This window comes from Monopterus albus, unplaced genomic scaffold (genome assembly GCF_001952655.1).
Source record: "Monopterus albus unplaced genomic scaffold, M_albus_1.0 scaffold100.1, whole genome shotgun sequence".
NCBI classification, from domain to species: domain Eukaryota; kingdom Metazoa; phylum Chordata; class Actinopteri; order Synbranchiformes; family Synbranchidae; genus Monopterus; species Monopterus albus.
Genome location: NW_018127980.1, coordinates 1,007,167 through 1,027,661, shown reverse-complemented (window position 1 = coordinate 1,027,661; position 20,495 = coordinate 1,007,167). Strand labels below are relative to the sequence as shown.

General features: G+C 39.7%; 1 protein-coding gene across 2 annotated transcripts in view; it reads left to right on the top strand.

Moving 5' to 3' along the window:
- The window catches only part of tgfbr1b (transforming growth factor, beta receptor 1 b), a 45,444-nt gene that overhangs the window by 8,531 nt on the left and 16,418 nt on the right, over positions 1-20,495 (top strand). Inside the window, exons 2-4 of one of the 2 annotated variants that reach the window (XM_020609610.1) lie at positions 9,424-9,675; positions 13,527-13,796; positions 19,168-19,398. In XM_020609610.1, coding sequence (XP_020465266.1) covers positions 9,424-9,675; positions 13,527-13,796; positions 19,168-19,398 — 753 coding nt within the window. Of the gene's footprint in view, positions 1-9,423; positions 9,676-13,526; positions 13,815-19,167; positions 19,399-20,495 lie in introns of both variants that reach the window. The other variant, XM_020609609.1, reaches the window with a different exon arrangement.

Sequence of the window (20,495 nt, the reverse complement as noted above, 5' to 3'; positions counted from 1 at the left end):
CCACAAGTTGGTTGACTCCATGCCACACAGATGTGAAGCAGTTATAAAAAACTGTGGTCATACAACTAAATATTAGTTTAGTGATTCACAGGATTGCTAAATCCTAGAAACAAAAACATTTGTACAACATAGTTTTGTGTTTGTACAGTCAACGGCAGACACTGCTATTTTTTTGAACACACCCCTTTCAACTAATTGCCCAGTTGCACAGCCTTAAGAGCGTGCATATCATGAATGCTGGGTCTTGTTTGCTTTCTGAGAATCTACTGCACCTACTGGTAACTTGTTTGCCATGTAGCAATAAAAAAATATACTAAAAACCTGGATTATTCTGGTTAGTCACATTGTACTGCCATTATTTTGAACAATACTGTATTTATCTTGGTCTCGTTTTTTTTTTTTTACATCACAGAAACCTGGCATTTTAACAGAGGTGTGTAGACTTTTTATCTCCACTGTATGTTGCACACAAGGAATTTATTTCCAGTACAGAACTGAGGCAGCCATCTGCGGCACCAACTCAACCTATGGCTCTAACCATCGGGGGCAATGGGAGAGGGTTCAATATTTTGCCCAAGGACACTTCGACACGTGGACAGCAGGCACTGAGATTTCAACCTCCGACCCTCTGGTTGGGAGACGACTACTCTACCCTTCGAACCACACTCGTATAAATTAATGCTTAGTATTCCTGACTTTTTATTAACACTCCTCATCTTACTCCATGCTAGGGCTGTCAGTGAATATTTGATCCTATTATTATAATCAGTAATTAATAATTTTGGGTCTGCTGTCAGTTATGTGGTCAGAGGTCTGTAACAGAAAGTACTATAAAATTAGTAAACACTGTTTTGACTGACAAATGGCAGACCACTAGCTAACAGAGCCTTTTAACAATCGCAGAGCCTTTTTTCCCACATGACAGCTCGTGTACAGTAAATCCAACCGGACATAAACATGGCATACTTTAGAATTATGTGTCAGAGTACTGGGGTATCAGTCAACTGGTCACAGCATGCTTGTGTTTACCACCAAGGTAATCTGTACTGACACATAATGAGCCCAACCTGGTCTCGGGTAGATACAGACTAGGTGTGGCTCATTAACTGCTAATGCTGAACAAAAAACCTGAGATTTGAAAGGCCACTCACTCTAAATGTATATTGTAGAGCAGCAAAAAATATGATTTGACATGTGCAAAATGAGACCCACACTTTAGAGTTGAATGATGGATTGGTGCTGAACTTCCTGAAATACTAAACCACAAAGTAACTCCCACACTTGCCAGCATTCAGTCTGCTGAGACTTCTTCAGACATGTATACACTGTATGCCTGGCAGCAGATTAAGAGACTGCAGGCTTCTAGTAGATTTGTAGAGGAGTCCACATACTCACTGGAGTGTGCGGGCTATTTTCTTTTTTATTGAGTTTTTTCCTCAAAATACAGCTAGGTGAAATGGCCAAAATAACCCTCTGAGGGTAATTGTTTTTGTCCGTTTGTTTGTTCACAGCTTAACTCAAAAAGTAGTGAACTGATTTTGATAAAATTGTTTGGAGAGGCAGGCTGTGGCCCACAGAACAATTAATTAGGGTTTAGTGCTGATCAGGATCGTAATTTGGATGTGCACCTGGGAACTCTTAAAGCGTTAGAAATTGTTTTATACCTTTGCCCTGATCGATGCCTCCTCATAATATTATCATAGTGGCCTAGAGAGAGGGTTCCTTGGACTTTGGCTTTTGTCCTGACATACAGTGTTAATTGTGGAACCTTAGATACACATTGCTCCCAGTGACTCTGGTCTGTTGGGTTGGGCCATTAACAGTCCGATATCTGGTCCCAGCATAACTCCGCTTGGTGACTTTATTTCATAAATAATTCAAAAGTTCTTACCTCTACTCTTGAGCAGTATATAGCCTGCCTAACATTCTGTTGATCTGACTCATTAACTTCATAACTAATAGTAAAAACATTTAACAGCTGTTTGTGTATGATGAATAAAAATATGCCACAGCATAGTGATGGCAAGTGAAGCTCAGCAGTTTGCATGAATGGAGCAGCTCTTCATTTTATTCCTCCCTTTATGCTGTGTAGAGCACGATACTGAAAGCTAGTAATTCAATTACTGTTTTGGATGTTTCCCGGCTATGACTGCAGGTGCTTGCCCAGGTACTATGCTGTATGTGTAACAATACAAATGTATAACAGTATAGTTCTGTGGAAGTGAATTGCTATCGATTTGTGCAATTTGAAGCCATTGTCTTTTGCTGTTCCTCTTTCCTGTGAGTTAATGTTAGATTAAATGCTATACTCTTTTCATTTGAAGTGTCTCCTGGGGCTTCTGCATGTTGCACTGTAGCCACTTAAAGCCTGGCCTCTGCAGCCTGACTCCCATCATCTTTTTCCCCAACAATGTTAGAATAATGGCTTATTTAGCAATAATCACATTGTCCAGAATGACATGCGGTTCATTTAGAAGAATTACAGATTAGACGGTGATTACGCACTACATGATTTTCAGGTCGTGCACAAACAAAATAAAAAATAATTTTGTTGCTTTGTGTGTCATATTTTCCTGTTCTACTGGGTACCTGGCTAAAAAAAAAAAAAAAATCATGTACAAGAATGGTTCCAGCTTCTTCGGCGTATAACTTCATCTGTATTCTGTTTCTCTGTATTTGACCACGATAAAAGTTTAAATGTTTTGATGCACAGCCTTGGAAAAAATATAGATGTCAAGCATAATTTTAGAACTGTTTGCAACTTAACTGATCAGTTGATCTACTGAAACTTAATCAACAACAACATTTTTCTTTTTTTTTTTTTACCACCAAAAGTGCCAAACAGTTGCTTGTTCCTGCTTCTCAAATGTGAGAAAGGTTCTTTAGTTCAGGCCAAGCATGAGTACTTGAATTTGAGTGCTTACTGATACAGAGTATAGAAGTACTTGATGATAATAATGCAGTTTTTCTAAAATTACCTAAAAATGCAGTGACTTTAGAGACAGTTTTTATTTTCATGAGATTTACTTTCTAAAAATATATACCTGGTGGCTGTGCAAATGAATTATTATAAATATTCACCCCAGTACAGTTGTCATCAGGGTCCCAAATCAACAGCTGTGGATAGATTTTCCATTTGGCGAGCAAATCTGAGGCCTACCTGCCACACTGGCGGGGGGGTTTTTTTGTAACAAAATAGTTCTATAATAAAACATCAGCCTATCCCGAGAGTCTACCCACAGAACATGGGTGCGTGCATGCACTGCACTCCACCACGGATGTAAGACCCGACTTCATGGACTGTGCAAAGAAGCTGGTTAGACTGAGGAGTCTCGGTACTCAGGAGGAGCTTTAAGCTGGTCCAAATGATTAAGCATTCAATGGGTTTACAAAACTTCAAATTTACTTTTGTTTGTCCCTGAAGTACACTTAATACCACATAGCTTGAGTTGTATTGTGGATTTTAAGTTTAAATTCAAAATGAATTGAATATATTTAACTGCTGATTGATAGTAAAATAATTTTGCTCTAACCTCTGTACATTTTGTATTCAACAAAATACCTTATTATCTCAGTGAAATCCTGAAGCAAACATGTTTGTGACAAAAAGGCAATTTATTATTTTGTCTGATTAATTATTATGTTTGGCCAGTGCAGAGTTTAGTGCCTTTTCTGCATTGTTTAAATAATGCTCCTCTGCACTGCGCAAATCAACATAAGCTGAGAGCTTTTTATTAAAAAAAAAAAAAAAAAAGATCTGACTGTTCCATGTGTTAAGTCTCCATTCTACAACAGCTGCACTTGGAAAATGTCATCTGTTGAGAGCTACTGACTGCTTTCTCTTGGACAGGACATGTTCTAACGAATGTGCACGTCATAAAATTAAATCGGCATGACTCAAAAATGGCACATTATGAGTTTCAAACAAGAGTTTGTAAATTTATTTGATTGTAATTTTATAAGCACTTTTTGTTTCGTTTTACTGTTGTCTTAGAGTGTAGCAGATTCTCTTTCAGTGTCTCCCATTTGGCTGTAAATCTACTGTAGGTTATACGAACTGCTTTTACCGCAACAAATGATTAGTTGGTTCATGCTTGCAACAAACCCCATGGCAAGAGGAAATATAAACTGCGCAGGCACTGATATATTTTCTCGTGTGTACAGTATGCCTTGCTGTGCTTGATGATGAGCACAATGGCTATGAAGCAGTTTGAGGGTACCACAGAAAATTCATTTCTGAAGGACTTGTACTGCAGCAAATACAGTAGTCATTTTTATCCAGTATTGATAACTGATGATCAAAGAGCTTGAACGTATTTTTTGTTTCATAGGACCTGCACCGTTAACAATATTTAATCTAAAAACACCACACCAGTCACAGAAACCCGGTGATTATCTGTTATCCCTCCCAGCAGGGAGAGTTTCATCAGAAATGTGAGATGACAATGGCTGAAACTTTTTTTTTTTTTTTTTTAATTCGACAAGTTATCCAGTGGCTAACTACTCAGCAGACTTCGTTTTTGCAGTAGCAGCTTTATTTCAAGTCAGAGCCTCTCTGTACTTCACTGTCCGATCTTCATACCCAGTTGTTGTTCTTGTAATAGGTTCTAAAATGAATCCTGTTGAAATGTGTGAATCTTTCCAGCAGCAGTACGAGTTGTTTAAAACCTAACTGAACTTAACCTGCAGTGCTCTGCTGTCTGCCTATAATGATACCTCCATTCTGCAGTGTAACATTGCTAACTCTCGCATATTGCGTTGTCACAGCCCACACTATCAACAGTTTTCATTGGGACTACTTCTTCAGTAGAACATAGTTCATGTGGAGTGAGCCGTACTGCAAACTAAACTCCATTCACCTACATCATATGTAGGTGTACATGATATGTCTTCACAGGTGAAACTACCAGTTGATCTCACATCAGTGATGGAAATGTAGCACTTTGTGCGGGATTGTGTACATGCAAGTGGTCAAGAAGATTTGTCATGCTATCTTTTATGTTTTACACACACACACACACACACACACACACACACACACACACACATATATATATATATATACACACACACACACACACACACACACACACACACACACACACACACACACACACACAATCCCTGCACTTTCGCTTGCATAATTTTTTTTTTTAAAACGAAAGTACTGCCAGATGAGCCAAGGGGTACTTTTATTTTAACTGATGAGATAAACCTGTTAGTAAATTAGGCTGTAACAATGTCTTAGAAGAAAATTGCCTATAAGAGTGTTGTTTCAACAGAAATACACAGAAAAACAAGTGCACTGCCTGTCTCATTATTCCAACAAATCCATATGGCAGCCCGACATTATATGTTGTCAGTTTAAATAGTACCCTCTTTAAATTTTGCATCATAAGCAGCTGTCTATATTAAATTTTAAATGCTCAGAAATACTGTATGTTCCTGCCACTCTTTTGCATTTGAGTACTAATGTTAATGTGGTTGAAATTATTATTATTATTATTATTATTATTATTATATTATCATCAGTGAAATTCATGCCAGTTGATTTTCTGACAGTCTAGTCTATACATAAAAAAAAAAAAGAATAGTTGCACTGAACAGCCAAATCTGAGTTGACTGACAAAATTCTTAGTTGGGTACAGCCCTAGATATATATAGCTGGTGTTGGTAATGACAGAAGGGTGTGCTAGCTGACTGTAAGAGTCCAGCATAGGCTGAACCTCTTACTGCAGTTCATTTGTATTTCTGTACATGTCGACTCAAAACGAGACTACTGAGGAAACTCGGGGCCCCATACCAAGAACTGACAGGTCACTAACGGGGTCTGATGCAGTTACTTTCTCCATGAACAAAAATCAGATGTATGCTGAAGTATTCCTGAAACAATTGATAAATCAATTAGTCGATTGTCAAAACCTGTCAAAGTGTTGATAATCAGTTTCATTTTATTCAAATACTTGATTCACTCTCTTGATCCTGTCAAGTGACTGTGTTTGAACAGTTGTTCAAGCAAAATAAACTCTGATCGACATTTTTCTGACATATTATAGACCCAGTGATGAATACCTTAATCCAGAAAATAGACTTAACACTAATGTTACTGTTTATTGCTATTAATTATATAAAGGTTCATACACCCAGTTTATTTGGTACCACTTATAATCCATTTCCTACTGGAATTTGACATAGTAATGCCCTAGCTTGGTCACATCTCAGTCATTTTCCCTTGATAGTTCTGATTCAGGTGTTGGCAAGCTTAAAGCGGTTTGTTTTCAGTATCGATTTGTGTTGTTTGGCTGACTGTCGTGTTCTACAAACACGCTGAATACAGATTTGCTGCTTATTTATCATTGATGTGGTGACAGGTACTTTGTGTCTGTGCTAGTCAAGCAAAAATAGACAAGTGCGCAGGATGGAGGTAAGTCCCTCTTGTGGCTCCTATGAAGAGATGCAAGTGACTCGTTCTGTTGACACTGGAAGGCGCACTGTTACAGTGTGTAATACTTAGAACTTTTATTAATAGCACAAGTGTTTTTAATTAGTCAAATTAAATGTGTGAAAACTGGAATCAATGCACACATACTGGACAAGCACTCAGATGCATGCTGTGTAACTACAGCTATACTCTGTCCTCTTAGAAGAACACACAGACTAACAGTCTTCTTAATAAAACAGGCCAGAGCAGTGTGTTTAGTCTGACTGTCTGCCTGGCATCATTTGGAGAAGCGTCTCAGATTAGTCAACCACATCCTGTCTGACCACACTGCAAGAGTCTGGCCTTATGTTTGTCTTCTCTCAGTATTTCTCTGTCATATCAGACATAATGTGTGTGTATGTCAGTGGCTGTGCTCATTTTAATGCTTTAACTACCCTTATTACAAGAGACCCACACTTCTTCAACAGGTAGAATAGAAAGAAGCACTGTGGGCACAAATTCATCAACTAAAACTACACAAGGTGTTTGTTTGGGCTCCATTCACATGACATGCTGGTATATTTTTTTTAGCCTATCCAAGTGACACTTTTTTTTTTTTTTTTTTTTTTTGCAGAAGTGTGAGCTCACTCTCTCCAACACAGACAGGATACAGACAGGGCTTATCTGTTGAGGTTGAATCAGAGGAGGCCAGTGTCAGCTGGCTTTTATTTGTCTACTGTTTGATTTGTTCTTCTTTAGGCTCTTCCCAGAACCATAACACACAGACAAATTTGTTTTTGGGGACTTTAGATTAACTGACATTCATTTCCTGGAGACTTACCCTAACCACTACTTGCCTAACACACACCCTAACCTTAAACCAAGTTGGCTCTCAGTGATTTTCAGGGTGGGGAGCCGCATCTTGCTCCCAAGAGAAGGCTGAGTGTGAAAACCGGTTTTGGTCCCCACAGTGTGAGTAATACCAGACAGACAGACATACCGAGTTACTGTTGTTTGGTTGATGTAAATGTTTCACATTGCTGACTTTATCTGTCTGGAATTCATCTCCAAACAAATTCTATGATGTCTGCTGCATTACCCTTTTCTTGCTGTTAATACTCTGTGTGTGTGTTTCAATGTCACACACTGTGTGCTGGCCCTGTAAATTATTCAGAAGTCTTGTGTTGCTTTAAACTAGCCAGCTATGTTTCTTAGCTGCATAGTCTGATTGCTCAGTCCGCCTTGTACTGGGGCAAAGAAAGAGTGACCTGGTTTATTCATAGTACTCTATAACACTGCTAATTGTTTGAAGCCTAAGGGATTTCTAAGTAGACTTCTCACATTAAGCACATTCTTGGCTCTGATAGTGTCTGGTCTGCTATTCCCAAGTGTTGAATGATATTAGAAATCCACTGACCTGTGGCTCCGTTATTTTTTGGAAACAAAAACAGTTGCAACTAGACATCACTCAAAGCACAAACCTTCAGGACAGCTCAGTTTCCCCATAATGGCAGTGTACCTAAGAGCAATATTTCCATGATAGTTTGATCGGAGTTTTGTGTCTGTCTGTTTGACCGAGTGTGGGGCTTAGCTGCATACGCAAGGTGCAGGGCAGAGAGGCTACAGCAGGGCTGACAAGAAGATGAAGCCTGCACTTTGACTGCATTCACATAAAATCCTTCCTGCAAGGTTGTGCAGAGGTGCGGTCTTGTTTGTTTGTACTTTAGAATGTAACCGCCTTGAAACAATCAGAAAATAATGTTTTATATCTGCGATTCACTGCCTTGTTTTGCTGGCACTGCCGTCCCTCATTATTCACACACTAGCTCACTTGGCCACCACTGGTCAATGTCTTCCTTGCGGAAGAACACTTAGAACACAGGCAGTGAAATTTGGGCACAAAGATGAAAAAAAAAAGCTGTTAGGTACGGGTTCGTTCCTACCAGTGAGCTGCTGATAGATAGAACAGCAATTATAATCATCGCTTAAAGATGAGGATCCTTGTTGGCAATGTCAAATTATATGTTTGGTGTGTAAATGTACACACAATAAATAAATAAATGAACGAACACACAACACTTTTTACTGTTGCCATTTAAGTTCTGCACCTGCGATTTGTTAATAAGAAGGAAAATAAAGTATCAATTTCAAATGTCATATCCTGTCAGTCTCCATCCATTTTGCTTAAACATAAATGTTACAGGAGATACAGTATATTTGTCACTGTTGTTGGTTGTTTTCTGTGGAGATCAGATGCCACCAAAGACAATGTATTTTACTGGTACATAGTATAGCACTTGACTAAATGGACTTGTTTCAAAAACCCTCTGATTATACATGTACATTTTATAACCAAGTTTATTTGGCTAGGCCTTTGCCTGTCTGTTGTTCCTAGGAACTGTTGTGACTTTGATGCAGTGTTTTCTGGAAAGGGCTGCTAAAGGGTCTGACTGTCATTCCCAATCGTACATGGAGTTAGCAGGAACTTTGGTGGGATGCCAGCCTTGTGCCCTCCATCTTCAATACAGCTGTGTGCATGAGTGAGTTTATGGACACACAGTCTGTCTCAGTCAGTCTGACAGAGTCGGTCGGTCTGGTCTCTCTCTCATGCACAGATTCCCAGCAGCAGAGCAAATGTTTGATGTTTTCTTCCCAAATAACCAAACAACACGCACCCAGACAAACACATTATGGAGGGAGCAGTGTACAGTGGGGTTAAGAAGCACAGAGGATAGATGTGGAAGTGCAAAAAAAAGTTGCACTCAGGCTGAACAATTTCATGCCCAAGTGAGATGCTTAGTAGTAAATTTAAAAGAATTTTCTAATTGTCTAATTTCTTTCTCTAAAATGGCATTAATGTTCAGGTGGTAGATGTTTTAAATATACATAAGTATTTATTGGGCTATGTTCATATCTACTGCGACTCTTGGATAAAAAGACAAGTCAAGCAACAATTTCATCTCTTTATCTCTTTCATTTCTTCTTCTCCCTTCATCCTCCAGCTCTCCAGTGTTACTGTGACCGCTGCAGCGTCAACTCCAGCTGTACGACAGATGGTGTCTGTTTTGTCTCCCTCCGCATGTCGGGCAACCGGGCGATTACCGAGCGGCGCCAGTGCATACGTGAAAATGAACTGATCCCACGAGACCGGCCTTTCATCTGTGCCCCATCCGCCAAACAGGACATAGGCATTTACCCAATATGCTGTACCACGGACTACTGCAACAAAGACCCCGACCCCATAAAGATAACTGGTAAGTTCCCGAAAGTCTTGGATTGTGCACCAGCGTAATTAACAAGTGGCAAAAAGAGAAAGAACGAAACTATTGACCAGGTGTGACAGACTCTGTGTTATGAAGAACAGCAAACAGGTGTCCATTCCCACTGATCACCTCAGGACTGATGGATCTGAAGGAGTGCCCATTACTGGGTGGCAGTCCTCCTTGGCACATTATCGGTCACTAGTCATATTATGTTACAACCACTAATCCTAACTATTTAAGCTCTGCATCAGTTTGGCATTGCCATTATCTTTATGCTTCATTGTTGTAGTCACAGAAATAACCAGCGCCATGGTTCATTATTCAGTATCTATCAGTCAGTTTTGAAATGTGTTTCCTTTAATATACTGACGGTATGAACAGGGTTGGTCTCCCCCCTCTTACACAATCATTCATGGCCTATGATCTGATGCAGAAACAGCGCAATTGAACATGTGATGATATGATGCAGCAGTTTCTCAGTATGGGAACAAAGGTTTCGTTTTTCTATTGTTACTAGGTTATGAAAAAAGAAGTCTCAAAGGATGTTTTTTTTTTTCCAAGTGTGTCAGTGTCATCCATCCTAATTTGCTACTTTCATTTTTATTGTATGAGGCACTTAAAAAGGAAGCACAAAAGAGGTTTAATTCTTTATCCTTATGTAAAGTTAGCTTGAAGTCTAAACGCTTGCATGGTCAGAATTTATTTTTCTAGAGAGGGTGGTTTGGGGTAGTTTCTTTAAGTCCAGTTTTTTTTTCAGCTTTGTGTGAAATTTGAGTGAAAATGGATAAAGCCAAACATTATTTTGATAAAACCTCTAGGCCTATTAGCAATCAGTATGATGAGATATGATGGGCTGTTATTAGATCAGCTACAGATGACTCCCCCATGTGGTTTGGCCTATATATTATGGCCTATATTATCAAATTAGCACCATTAAAAATATGCTGAATCAGACAGCAATTAGCAAATTATGTCCGCAGTGCTCCCATGGATATACAGATAATGATCACTGGTTTACTTTAACACCAAAGAAAACCTTTTTTTTTTTGTACAGTATACTGTCTAAGCAGACTGCCCCCCCAATAGTTGAACAGTTGTGTCATTAGTCAAGAGACCTGCGATCCTGACTGACCTAAGATGGGGCATGTTTATAGGATTCGATTTCAGGCGTTGTGAAAATCTGAGTTTAAATGTATTTGGCTAAGGTGTAACTTCTGACTGTAGGTATGAGTTTGTATGGATGAGGCATCACCTTGTATATCCAGGATCATGGTACCATAAGACCTCATGCCTGCTGGTGTGGAGGCCTTTTGGGTCCCCCTTTTTTTTTTTTTTTTATCATCTGTCAAACAACTCAGACACTGACTATAAACATATGAAGTGATCAGTGAATTGGCCTTCAGTTCGATGTATTGGTTTAATCCCTTTTTTCTCTGTCTGTCCTTCTCCCTTTCTCAGGCTTCATCTCTGTTCTGTACTCTCACATTCAGTTAAAGAGAAGACAAGCTGTCTTCTCTTTATCTGCCCCCTCTCTCACTGTGATCTGTGCATTTCACTCTTCGTCTCTGTTGCTTGAGTTCCCACTTTGACTATTCTTCTGGCATTTTTCTCACTATCATTAAGGGCGATGGGTTATGTTGTTCAGCTAACAAGCTCTGTGACTGAAATCGTGAAAGGGTTCTTCCTGTTATTCCCACGCTCTGCCGCTCTTTAGCTTTGAGAAATGGAATCATTCAAAGAGGTCAACAAGAGCATGTGAAGAGGCTCCTGCTGACTATGTGAGTGTGCAGGGAGCACTGAACATCAGAATATTTGCTAGTAAAAGATTTTGTAGCAAAGAGAAGAGGTGCAGAAGTTTTGTTCTCTCGTTTCCATTTTCTCTCGGTCAAATTACAGTAACTACCTAAAACTAAAATGCAGATGTAGGTGTTTAGGTAGTTACTGTTAAACTCTTAACTAACCTTTTAGAAAAAAAGCATATTTTCAAAGAGTGCAATGAATAAAATAAATACACTGGTTGCAAAATTCATGTAAACCAATAACGTATACAAATCCCCTATAAAGTGTAGAAATGTTTCCAAATGACACTTGTGGTCAGGCACATCGCTTTTAATTATCACATTTAATTATCCTTTACCTGTGACAAACTGAATTAACTGCACATAGCTTAGAAAATTCTGAGAAATGAATCAGGACAAAAAGCAAGCCATGACATCCAAGGAACCCCTTAAACCTTCATGATAAAATTGTGGAGGTGCAAAGGTCAGGACAAGGGTTTTAAACAATTTCTAAAGCTTTGAGTGCTCCCAGGAGCAAAGGAGCCTCAATACTTGTTAAATGGAAGATGATTGGAACCACCAGGACTTTTCCTAGAGTTGGCCATCCAGCCAACTAAATAACTGGACAAGAAGAGCCTTGGTCGGAGAGGACACCTAAGAACTCAGTGGTCACTCTAACAGAGTTTCGCAGGTCCTCTGCAGAGATGGAAGAACCTAACAGAAAGATGACCATCTCAGCAGCTCTCTATCAGTCATGCCTGTATGGTAGAGAGGCTAGATGGAAGATGCTCATCCATTCCACTCCATGGAAGCGTCTCCTGGAGGATGGCTTATGTTAGGACAGTTTAACAGTCTGCTGTCAACCGTTGGGCCTTGTATCACCAAAATGACCATGACCTACAGGAAGTCAGTTGGTCCCACTGAGCAGCTGAACATTAGTTTGCAGTAGGTCGGCACTATATTTTGAGTCACCACCACAAAAGTCCTGACTCTCAGTTCATCTGAATGGGCAACAGAAGAAAGTTGATGACATTGGGCGTTTTTCTGCTGTGAGTTGAAGGTTTTTCATATGGAGGTTTTCAGGGTGCTTCTGGATAACACGCGAGGCACTTGGCAACACAGAAGCAGCAGGCAAAATGCTTCACTCCCATTAACAACAATTAGAGTCTGACTGCTATAATGCACTCTGTCTGATCAGGGCCTTGCCCAGAAAGACTCCAAGCTGCAATGGCTGTCAAAGTGGCTTTTACAAGGTAGTGAATTAAGGGTCTACCCTACCCTCATCCATCACACAGATGGTTAAAAAAAATCTATTTTGTTAAGATCTGCTTCCCAGTTGCTTTGGCCTATAGTGCCATTAAAGCAAGGTGATGCTTATGGACCCTCATGCTTATGAAAAAATACAAAGGGGCGATTGTCGGCTGTTTTCATGTCTTTTCTAGCCTGTTTTACATCAAGACTCATCCAGGTGTCCTTTATCAACATTAACTTCTGAAAATGGATGTAGGCATTGTAGTTTTCACTATGGACCACGTAGCTGAGTGTGTGTGTGTGCCAAATCACCCATCAGCCTAGCAGATGGAATGTGCCCCCGCACCATTTGGCCTGTTAGCTGCCTGGCCTGTGTCTAGTAGTTTAGGCTTACCACTTGCCAGCCATCAGTATGCTTGAAATTAACCTTTGTAACAGTGTATGGCCTCACTTCTCTCACATGGGGATAACTTTAACCCAGCTATCAGATGTCTGCAAGTGATTTAGCACCGGGATCTTCACAGACTTGCAGTGTGAGACAGGAGAGCAGCAACCATCACTTGGATATTCCCTAACCTTTTCACAAACAGATCTACTCACCAAACGAGAACAGTTCTGGGAGCAATCAAAGTTCATTTCTTACCTAGCAGGATTGTAGCAAGACATCATTGGTACAGAAAAACAAACCTCTCTCTCGATTGCCTATATCAACTTTATCTCCCTACACTCACAGGACATAACATACATTAACTATTGATCTATAATACTCAATTTTCTAATCTGCTGTGTGTCTGTCTCCTTCCTGTCCTACAGTCCCCACAGAAAAGCCTCCTTCTCTGGGCCCTGTAGCTCTCGCAGCAGTGATTGCCGGCCCGGTGTGTGTTTTCTGCCTGCTGCTTGTTGTGGCGTTTTATGTTTGCCACAGCCACAGGGGTCTGGCAGCAGGTGGTGCTGGGGCCCACCATCACCACCACCATTGTGTGCCCAATGAAGAGGACCCATCCATGGATCATCCCTTCATCACTGTTGGAACAACTCTAAAGGACCTCATCTACGACATGACCACCTCTGGCTCTGGATCAGGTAGGCGCTCTGGATCAGGTAGGCACTCCAGGGTCCTCGTGTTCCTGGACAGTGTGGGACAACTGTGTATGTGCATATTTATTTGTTTGTGCATTACACCATGACTATCAATTGAAAAAGCAGATAGTTCTGTAACATCAATTTTGTAACCTCTTTTGTTGCAGGGGTACTTATCTTTGTGCCGGATTACTTGTCCAGTTGCATTCAGGTCTCTGCTAATTTCTTGACAGCCTCACTGGGATGCCAGGACTCTTAAGAAATGGTCTTTGAGTTGCAGCAGAAGGCTTATTTACCACAGTTTAGTTATAAATGAGGATGGTGCTTTGCATTTGTCATGGTTCATTCAATGTGTATTTTGTAACATTTAAAGGTCTAACTGTAAGAGGACAGCTCAGTGTAGCACAGCAGTGATTACAATCTCAGCTACAGAGCAGCTAACGGAAATTACAGCTTCAGGTTTCAAAGTACACTGTGTCTCTGTATCACTTTACAGAGCTGTGACTCACAGCAATTATACCGGTGTGTAGCAGTCTGCTACGGTCCATGTGGTTCCTAGTAAACAAGACCCGACCTGAGTTAGGCCAGGTCTAAATTATAGGCTTATAATAGATCCAGTCTGTATCCAGTCTGTGTGTCAGTGTGTCCAGTAGCTGAGTAGACACAGGAAGACTCTCTGATAGGTCTGATAAAGTGGTGTCATCACAAAAGAAACCAGCTTTATTTTGAGACAACATAGTATTAGGTAAGTGTATTTAGCAAGTGTATTACAGCAATTCTTAGTATCAGTGTAATGTGTTAACTGCAGGTGGTCATGAATTAATGCCTCATTAAGATGCTGTTTGTGTTGTTACTTTTTTAAGTTTCAAAATTATGCAAATAATAAGAAATGTATTTTATCTGTACTCATATCTCAGGGTTTAGGCCAGTGAGGCATATGTTTCCATGCATAAAACAGTGACAAAACCAGGGGAGAGAAGCTTTCTATTTCCGGGTCTGCAAGTATTGCAATACAGGCTGTAGGTGCATTTTTGATCTGCTTTGCTATCTGCCAAAGCATTGTAACACCAAATTAAAATAAATTGCTAATTTATTAGTTGTGCAAACAAGTCTCCAAGCTAAGTAACCAGGGCTCCAACAGTAGTAAACTGAAATAATCAATTGTATCTTATCTAATGACGCATTTTGCTAAATGGAATGCTAATAATAGCTAACGTTAGCCATTACATCAACTGGGGGATTGTCCAGGATAGCTATGCTGCCTTACAACAAATACTGATTAAAATCAGAGAAATTTAGAAATTTGAGTTAGCCAACATTATTAAACAGGTCTTAGAGATGCTACCATTCAGAATTATGTGGTTTATACGATAGAATTGTCTGAGCGTAATCCTTATCATACAGGTACTGCGTTTCACTGGGTTTCACATTTCTGGTTGACAGCTTCTTTCAGAACAGATTTAACAGTGAAATCCTGTCTCTTTACCTGCACAGATACAGTGGGTACGGAAAGTATTCAGACCCCCTTAAATTGTTCACTCTTTGTTATATTGCAGCCATATGCTAAAATCATTTAAGTTCATTTTTTTCCTCATTAATGTACACACAGCACCCCATATTGACAGAAAAACACAGAATTTTTGACATTTTTGCAGATTTGTTAAAAAAGAAAAACTGAAATATCACATGGTCATAAGTATTCAGACCCTTTGCTGTGACACTCATATATTTAACTTAGGTGCTGTCCATTTCTTCTGATCATCCCTGAGATGGTTCTACACCTTCATTTGAGTCCAAGGGTCTGAATACTTATGACCATGTGATATTTCAGTTTTTCTTTTTTAATAAATCTGCAAAAATGAAAACTAGCTCTGTTCCTCTTTCTATTAGCAAAACTGGAATCTCTAGATGGAGTTTGTGCAACATGCACCAAACAACAGTTCACCACAATGAAAATGGAGAAATCAAAGCAAAACTAGTGATAAATGGCCAACTCAAACTACAGTATAACCTCTCAGACCCGCACTGCACACTGAACTGAGGCACACACGACTTCCTTGGACGAGGTAATTTGATGCATTTTAAAAAACCAAAAAAATACCCTTTCTATTATTACTGTTCAAAACACCCACTTTTTCCTCCGAATTTCTGCCATTATATACTGTAAAACATTAGACAGTTTATAAAAGAATTAAACTGCAAGTTGCGGTTTAAAATAAAGGTAATTACAAATACACGATGACTTGTTACATTTCAGTTTGTGTGATACTGTTTGTGGGAGTACAGTGTGTGTCAGTATATTTTAAGGGCTGAAGCGTGCACACAGTGTTCTTTCTGTGTGTGTGTGCCCGTATTACCAAATGCTGGTCCCCATTTTGTAAACCATTAAATTTTAAGGCAACGACTTGGTTTATGGTTAGTAAGGATTAGGCAAGTAGTGTCTGTCAATGGTAGGCTAAATCCCCAGGAAATTAATGTAAGTTTATGTAAAATCTCCATGCGGAAAGAAAAGAAATGTGTGTGTGTGTGTGTGTGTGTGTGTGTGCGTGTGTGCGTGCACGCACGTGCACTTGCAGCAATAAGACCCCAATGCTGCCCACATACTAAAAGTAGAAGTCTGTTAAAATGACGAAGATTCAGGCAACACACACACACAGTACTGGCAAAAGCTGATCTTTACTCTAGCCATGAATTTGCACCTCTCTGTGAAGACTGGCACCTCTAACATGCTGCTAAGGAAGGACTTGGATTCAGCCTTTCTGGCTGTGTACACCATATTGCACAATATGCAGTTGTGTGTGTGACTGGTGCATTGTGTGTTGTGTCAGAATTGCGTGGGCTGTTTTAATTACTTTGAGTCAGAGTGTGTGTGTGTTGCCTTTTGAAATTGGAGCAGCATGTTCATTCCACTTCTGTTTTCTGTTTTCTCATCAGCAGTTTGTCAATCTAGTCTGCAGTCAGCTGCATATACTATATAACCTTCCTGTAGTTATTACAGGATTTGAGTTAATATTGAAAGTTGTATAGCCAGAAGAGGCATTAACTCTTCCAGCAAATCCAGCTCTTCAGCAAACAAACTTTTAACAAAGATTTGACCGTAAAGTTGTCAAACGTTTCCCATGGAAGGTACAGTTTTATCAGAATCTGCTGTTTGTTATTGAATAGCAGATAAATCTAACATTTATTTCCTCTTTGTTCACTTTCTTTTGGCAGTAGACACCACAACATTTTAAAATCCCCTGTTATAATCAGTGCTGGATAACACACAGAATTAATCATTCAGTTATATATGGTGACATTCAAAACATTTTTTCTCAGATTGATCATTACATTTATATAACATGAAACTGGCTCTGGACATTAAAACGTGATGATATTTCTCTTCTAGGCAAAAGCTGTCTCATGATATCAGTACATAATAGAACCAGGCCAGTGTGCAGGACTGTGGCCATACATTTAGATTAATTTGGCAAAAACACAACTCCCTGCTCTGTCTTAACGTCCCTATGGTGCATTTCCTGTGGCCCAAATTCAACAGTGAATAGCAGCAAATACTCATACTAACAAGGTAAACAAGAGTCCTCTTCCCATGGGAGTTCACGTCCCCGATTGTCCCTCGTATGTGACTGCCAGATGATGTCACCTTTCACTGTGGTGAGGGTGAAAATAGCATATATGGTCACACACAGCTTCTGTTAGAAGCTCATGTATAACTAATGCACTGTTATATGGTCTGAAGAGACTTGTGAAATCATACAGGAGGGAAGCCAGTTGAGTTTGTGGCAAAACCTTTTACAGCGCTTGCATATTGTCTTTTACTGCACATGACCATTCATACTCAGAAAGTAGAACTGAAGTGACATTCATTACAAGATGATTAGTTCTGCTCTGTCATTGGAACCCCTAGCACAAGTACTCAGTCATGCATTGATTCAAATGTAAATGAAATTATAAGAGAGAACTACAATAACATCTAAAGCAAGACAAAAATTTGGGCACTTGTAAAGTATCTGTTAAGCGTAGGATCAGTGTAACTAAAATGAATGTTTTACCTTAGCCTAACTTTATGTTTTTATGTTGCCATTCCCTTTTCCTCCTAGGTACTCTAAGGAAATACACTATATTTGATGGTATCTGAATTATATATAGAGTGGTGGGGTTTGGGCTGCATAATTTAGAACTTCACTACTAATCATTTCATATTAGAGCTATTCTGTACATGTGTGGAGATTAATTGAATCATCAGTAGTGAAAACACACACATGACAAGATCTTTTATTTGGTGGTACAAGACGATCAGTGTAACATCTAACATTACTGTAGCTGTTAATAGATGGGGAAAGCCAAATAACTGAGTTTGGCTGAAGGCTACTGCTGTGTGGTAGTCTAGTCATGCATGCACGTTTTTTTTGAGAGCGCTGTGATAATGATGGGCTCTGCTCGTTTCAGACTCTTAACACTAGGTTTGCCCTGCTGACATCTGCTTATTTTGCCTTCAACTAAGATCTACTTTAAACGCATAGGAGAGCTGTGGGACTCTCCTCGTGCCACTCACCCAGTGTTAGAAATGAATCAAGTCCACGTCACAAAGTTTGGTTTGTGTGATCTATAACAAGTTTACTGAACATTTTGTAAAGTCACCCTCAGTTTTATCACTGAGGAATGGGCAGTTACGGGGTTTCAGTAAGGAGCCAAGTTGGGATAACAAATGGTCTAATCTCCGTGTAACATCTAAGAATGTGGTTATCCACAGAGCACACACACGATACCCTATAAATGATTTCAGATGAGACTGCAACCCAGCTACACTTGTTACTTATACATTGCAACTCTCCAGTTCTCCACATGATATGGGTATGCCCATGAGCTGTCAATTTTTGGAGTCATGTTTGTAGTGTTAGTGGATCATATGAAAATTGTTGATGAGCCTAATCCTTGTCTTCATCTTATTCATAATGACTCTCGCAATCCAATTGGCACGTTCATTTTCTTGATTGATGGCTGCCGAGAAACATTCCTTGCTGTAAGCTTCACTTCCTGTTGCAGAGGAGCTAAAAAACATGGACTGTTGTCAGCGACAGTAATACAACTGTGACCCACTTTATTGTTGTTTATCACTGGTTTTCCTAGTGACCTTTTATGTATGGACCTTCCTCCTTTCCTTTTTATATATAGTGTTGATGTTATGTTTGTGTTATGCATTTTATTGATTACAAAAAATAGTTAAAGAACACAAACAATAGTAGAGACAGTGGAGCATCTGTGTTTTATTAAAGGGATTTACAGCTGACAGTCTTCCTACACAACATGTTCCCTTCACCATGATGCTTTTGCCTTTAAAAATGTTTTCTTTTTTTCCTTTGTTTCTTTCTAGGTCTGCCGCTGCTGGTCCAGAGGACCATCGCCAGGACCATCATCCTCCAGGAAAGCATTGGTAAAGGGCGTTTCGGGGAAGTGTGGCGGGGCAAGTGGCGTGGTGAGGAGGTGGCCGTGAAGATCTTCTCCTCCCGTGAGGAGCGTTCCTGGTTCCGCGAGGCTGAGATCTACCAGACCGTGATGCTAAGACACGAGAACATTCTTGGCTTCATCGCTGCTGACAACAAGGGTGAAAAACCTCTGAAGTGCTCTAAGAGGGTGGATTAAGATAAGACTCAGACATTCCTGTGGGGATTAGCATACAGTGAGGATGAGTGTAATATTTAACAGACAGGACAGAGCCAGCTGAAAGATGATAGAATAATTAAAGAAATTAATGAGTGGAGAACAGAATATACACTCACCCGCCTCTTTATTAGGTATACCCGTACAATTGTATACACTTCAGTGCAACATTTCCACCTTAACATTTGTGTTTTTAAAGCTCAGAATTTTTGCGTTTTTGGTGAAATTGTCATGAATTTATAAATTCAATGACATATTTATTATTGAGGACATAGTTAAAGGTGGTGTTGTACTGGACTACATTATATTCAGAGGTGTTCTTAATATTCTGACCCTCATGTATGTAGCCGGGGAGGACAGAAAATATAGACACACCTGTGAATATAATATAGTCCACTATAACACTACCTTTAACAATGACCTCAGTAATAAACATATATAACAATTTATAACTATGACAATTTCACAAAAAACTGAAACATTGTGAGCTTCAAAAACACAGATGTGAAGGTGGAAATGTTGCATTGAAGTGCATACAGTTGTACCGGTGTACTGAATAAAGTGACTGGTGAGTTTCATTGAGGGACTAAATAAAGTTCCATCTAAGAATCAAAAGTGATTCAAGTGTATCAGTATGGAACTGTGCATATTAATCTTTCTGATCAACATCATCTGTATATGACAGTGTGGGCTGCTTTAATTCCAAATGAAACAGCTTTGCAAAAGGTGAAGGTAGTGTGACAAGTATACATTGTGAATAGACAGACTGGTAGACAGTGTGGGGGAGTAACTGTTTAATGAAAACCAAGCAGACATCACCAGCACAGAAGCACGCCCACCAACACACACACACCCACACACACACACGCACACACACACACACACACACACACACACACACACAGGAGGGCTAGGGCTGTGAGACAGCCTGGAAGCAAATGGATGTTGTGTGTTCTTTACTGTTAGACTGACAGGAGGTTCTTCAGGTCGCTATTGATACATGGTGTATACAGTAGGGTATGATGCAAGGCATGGGGACAT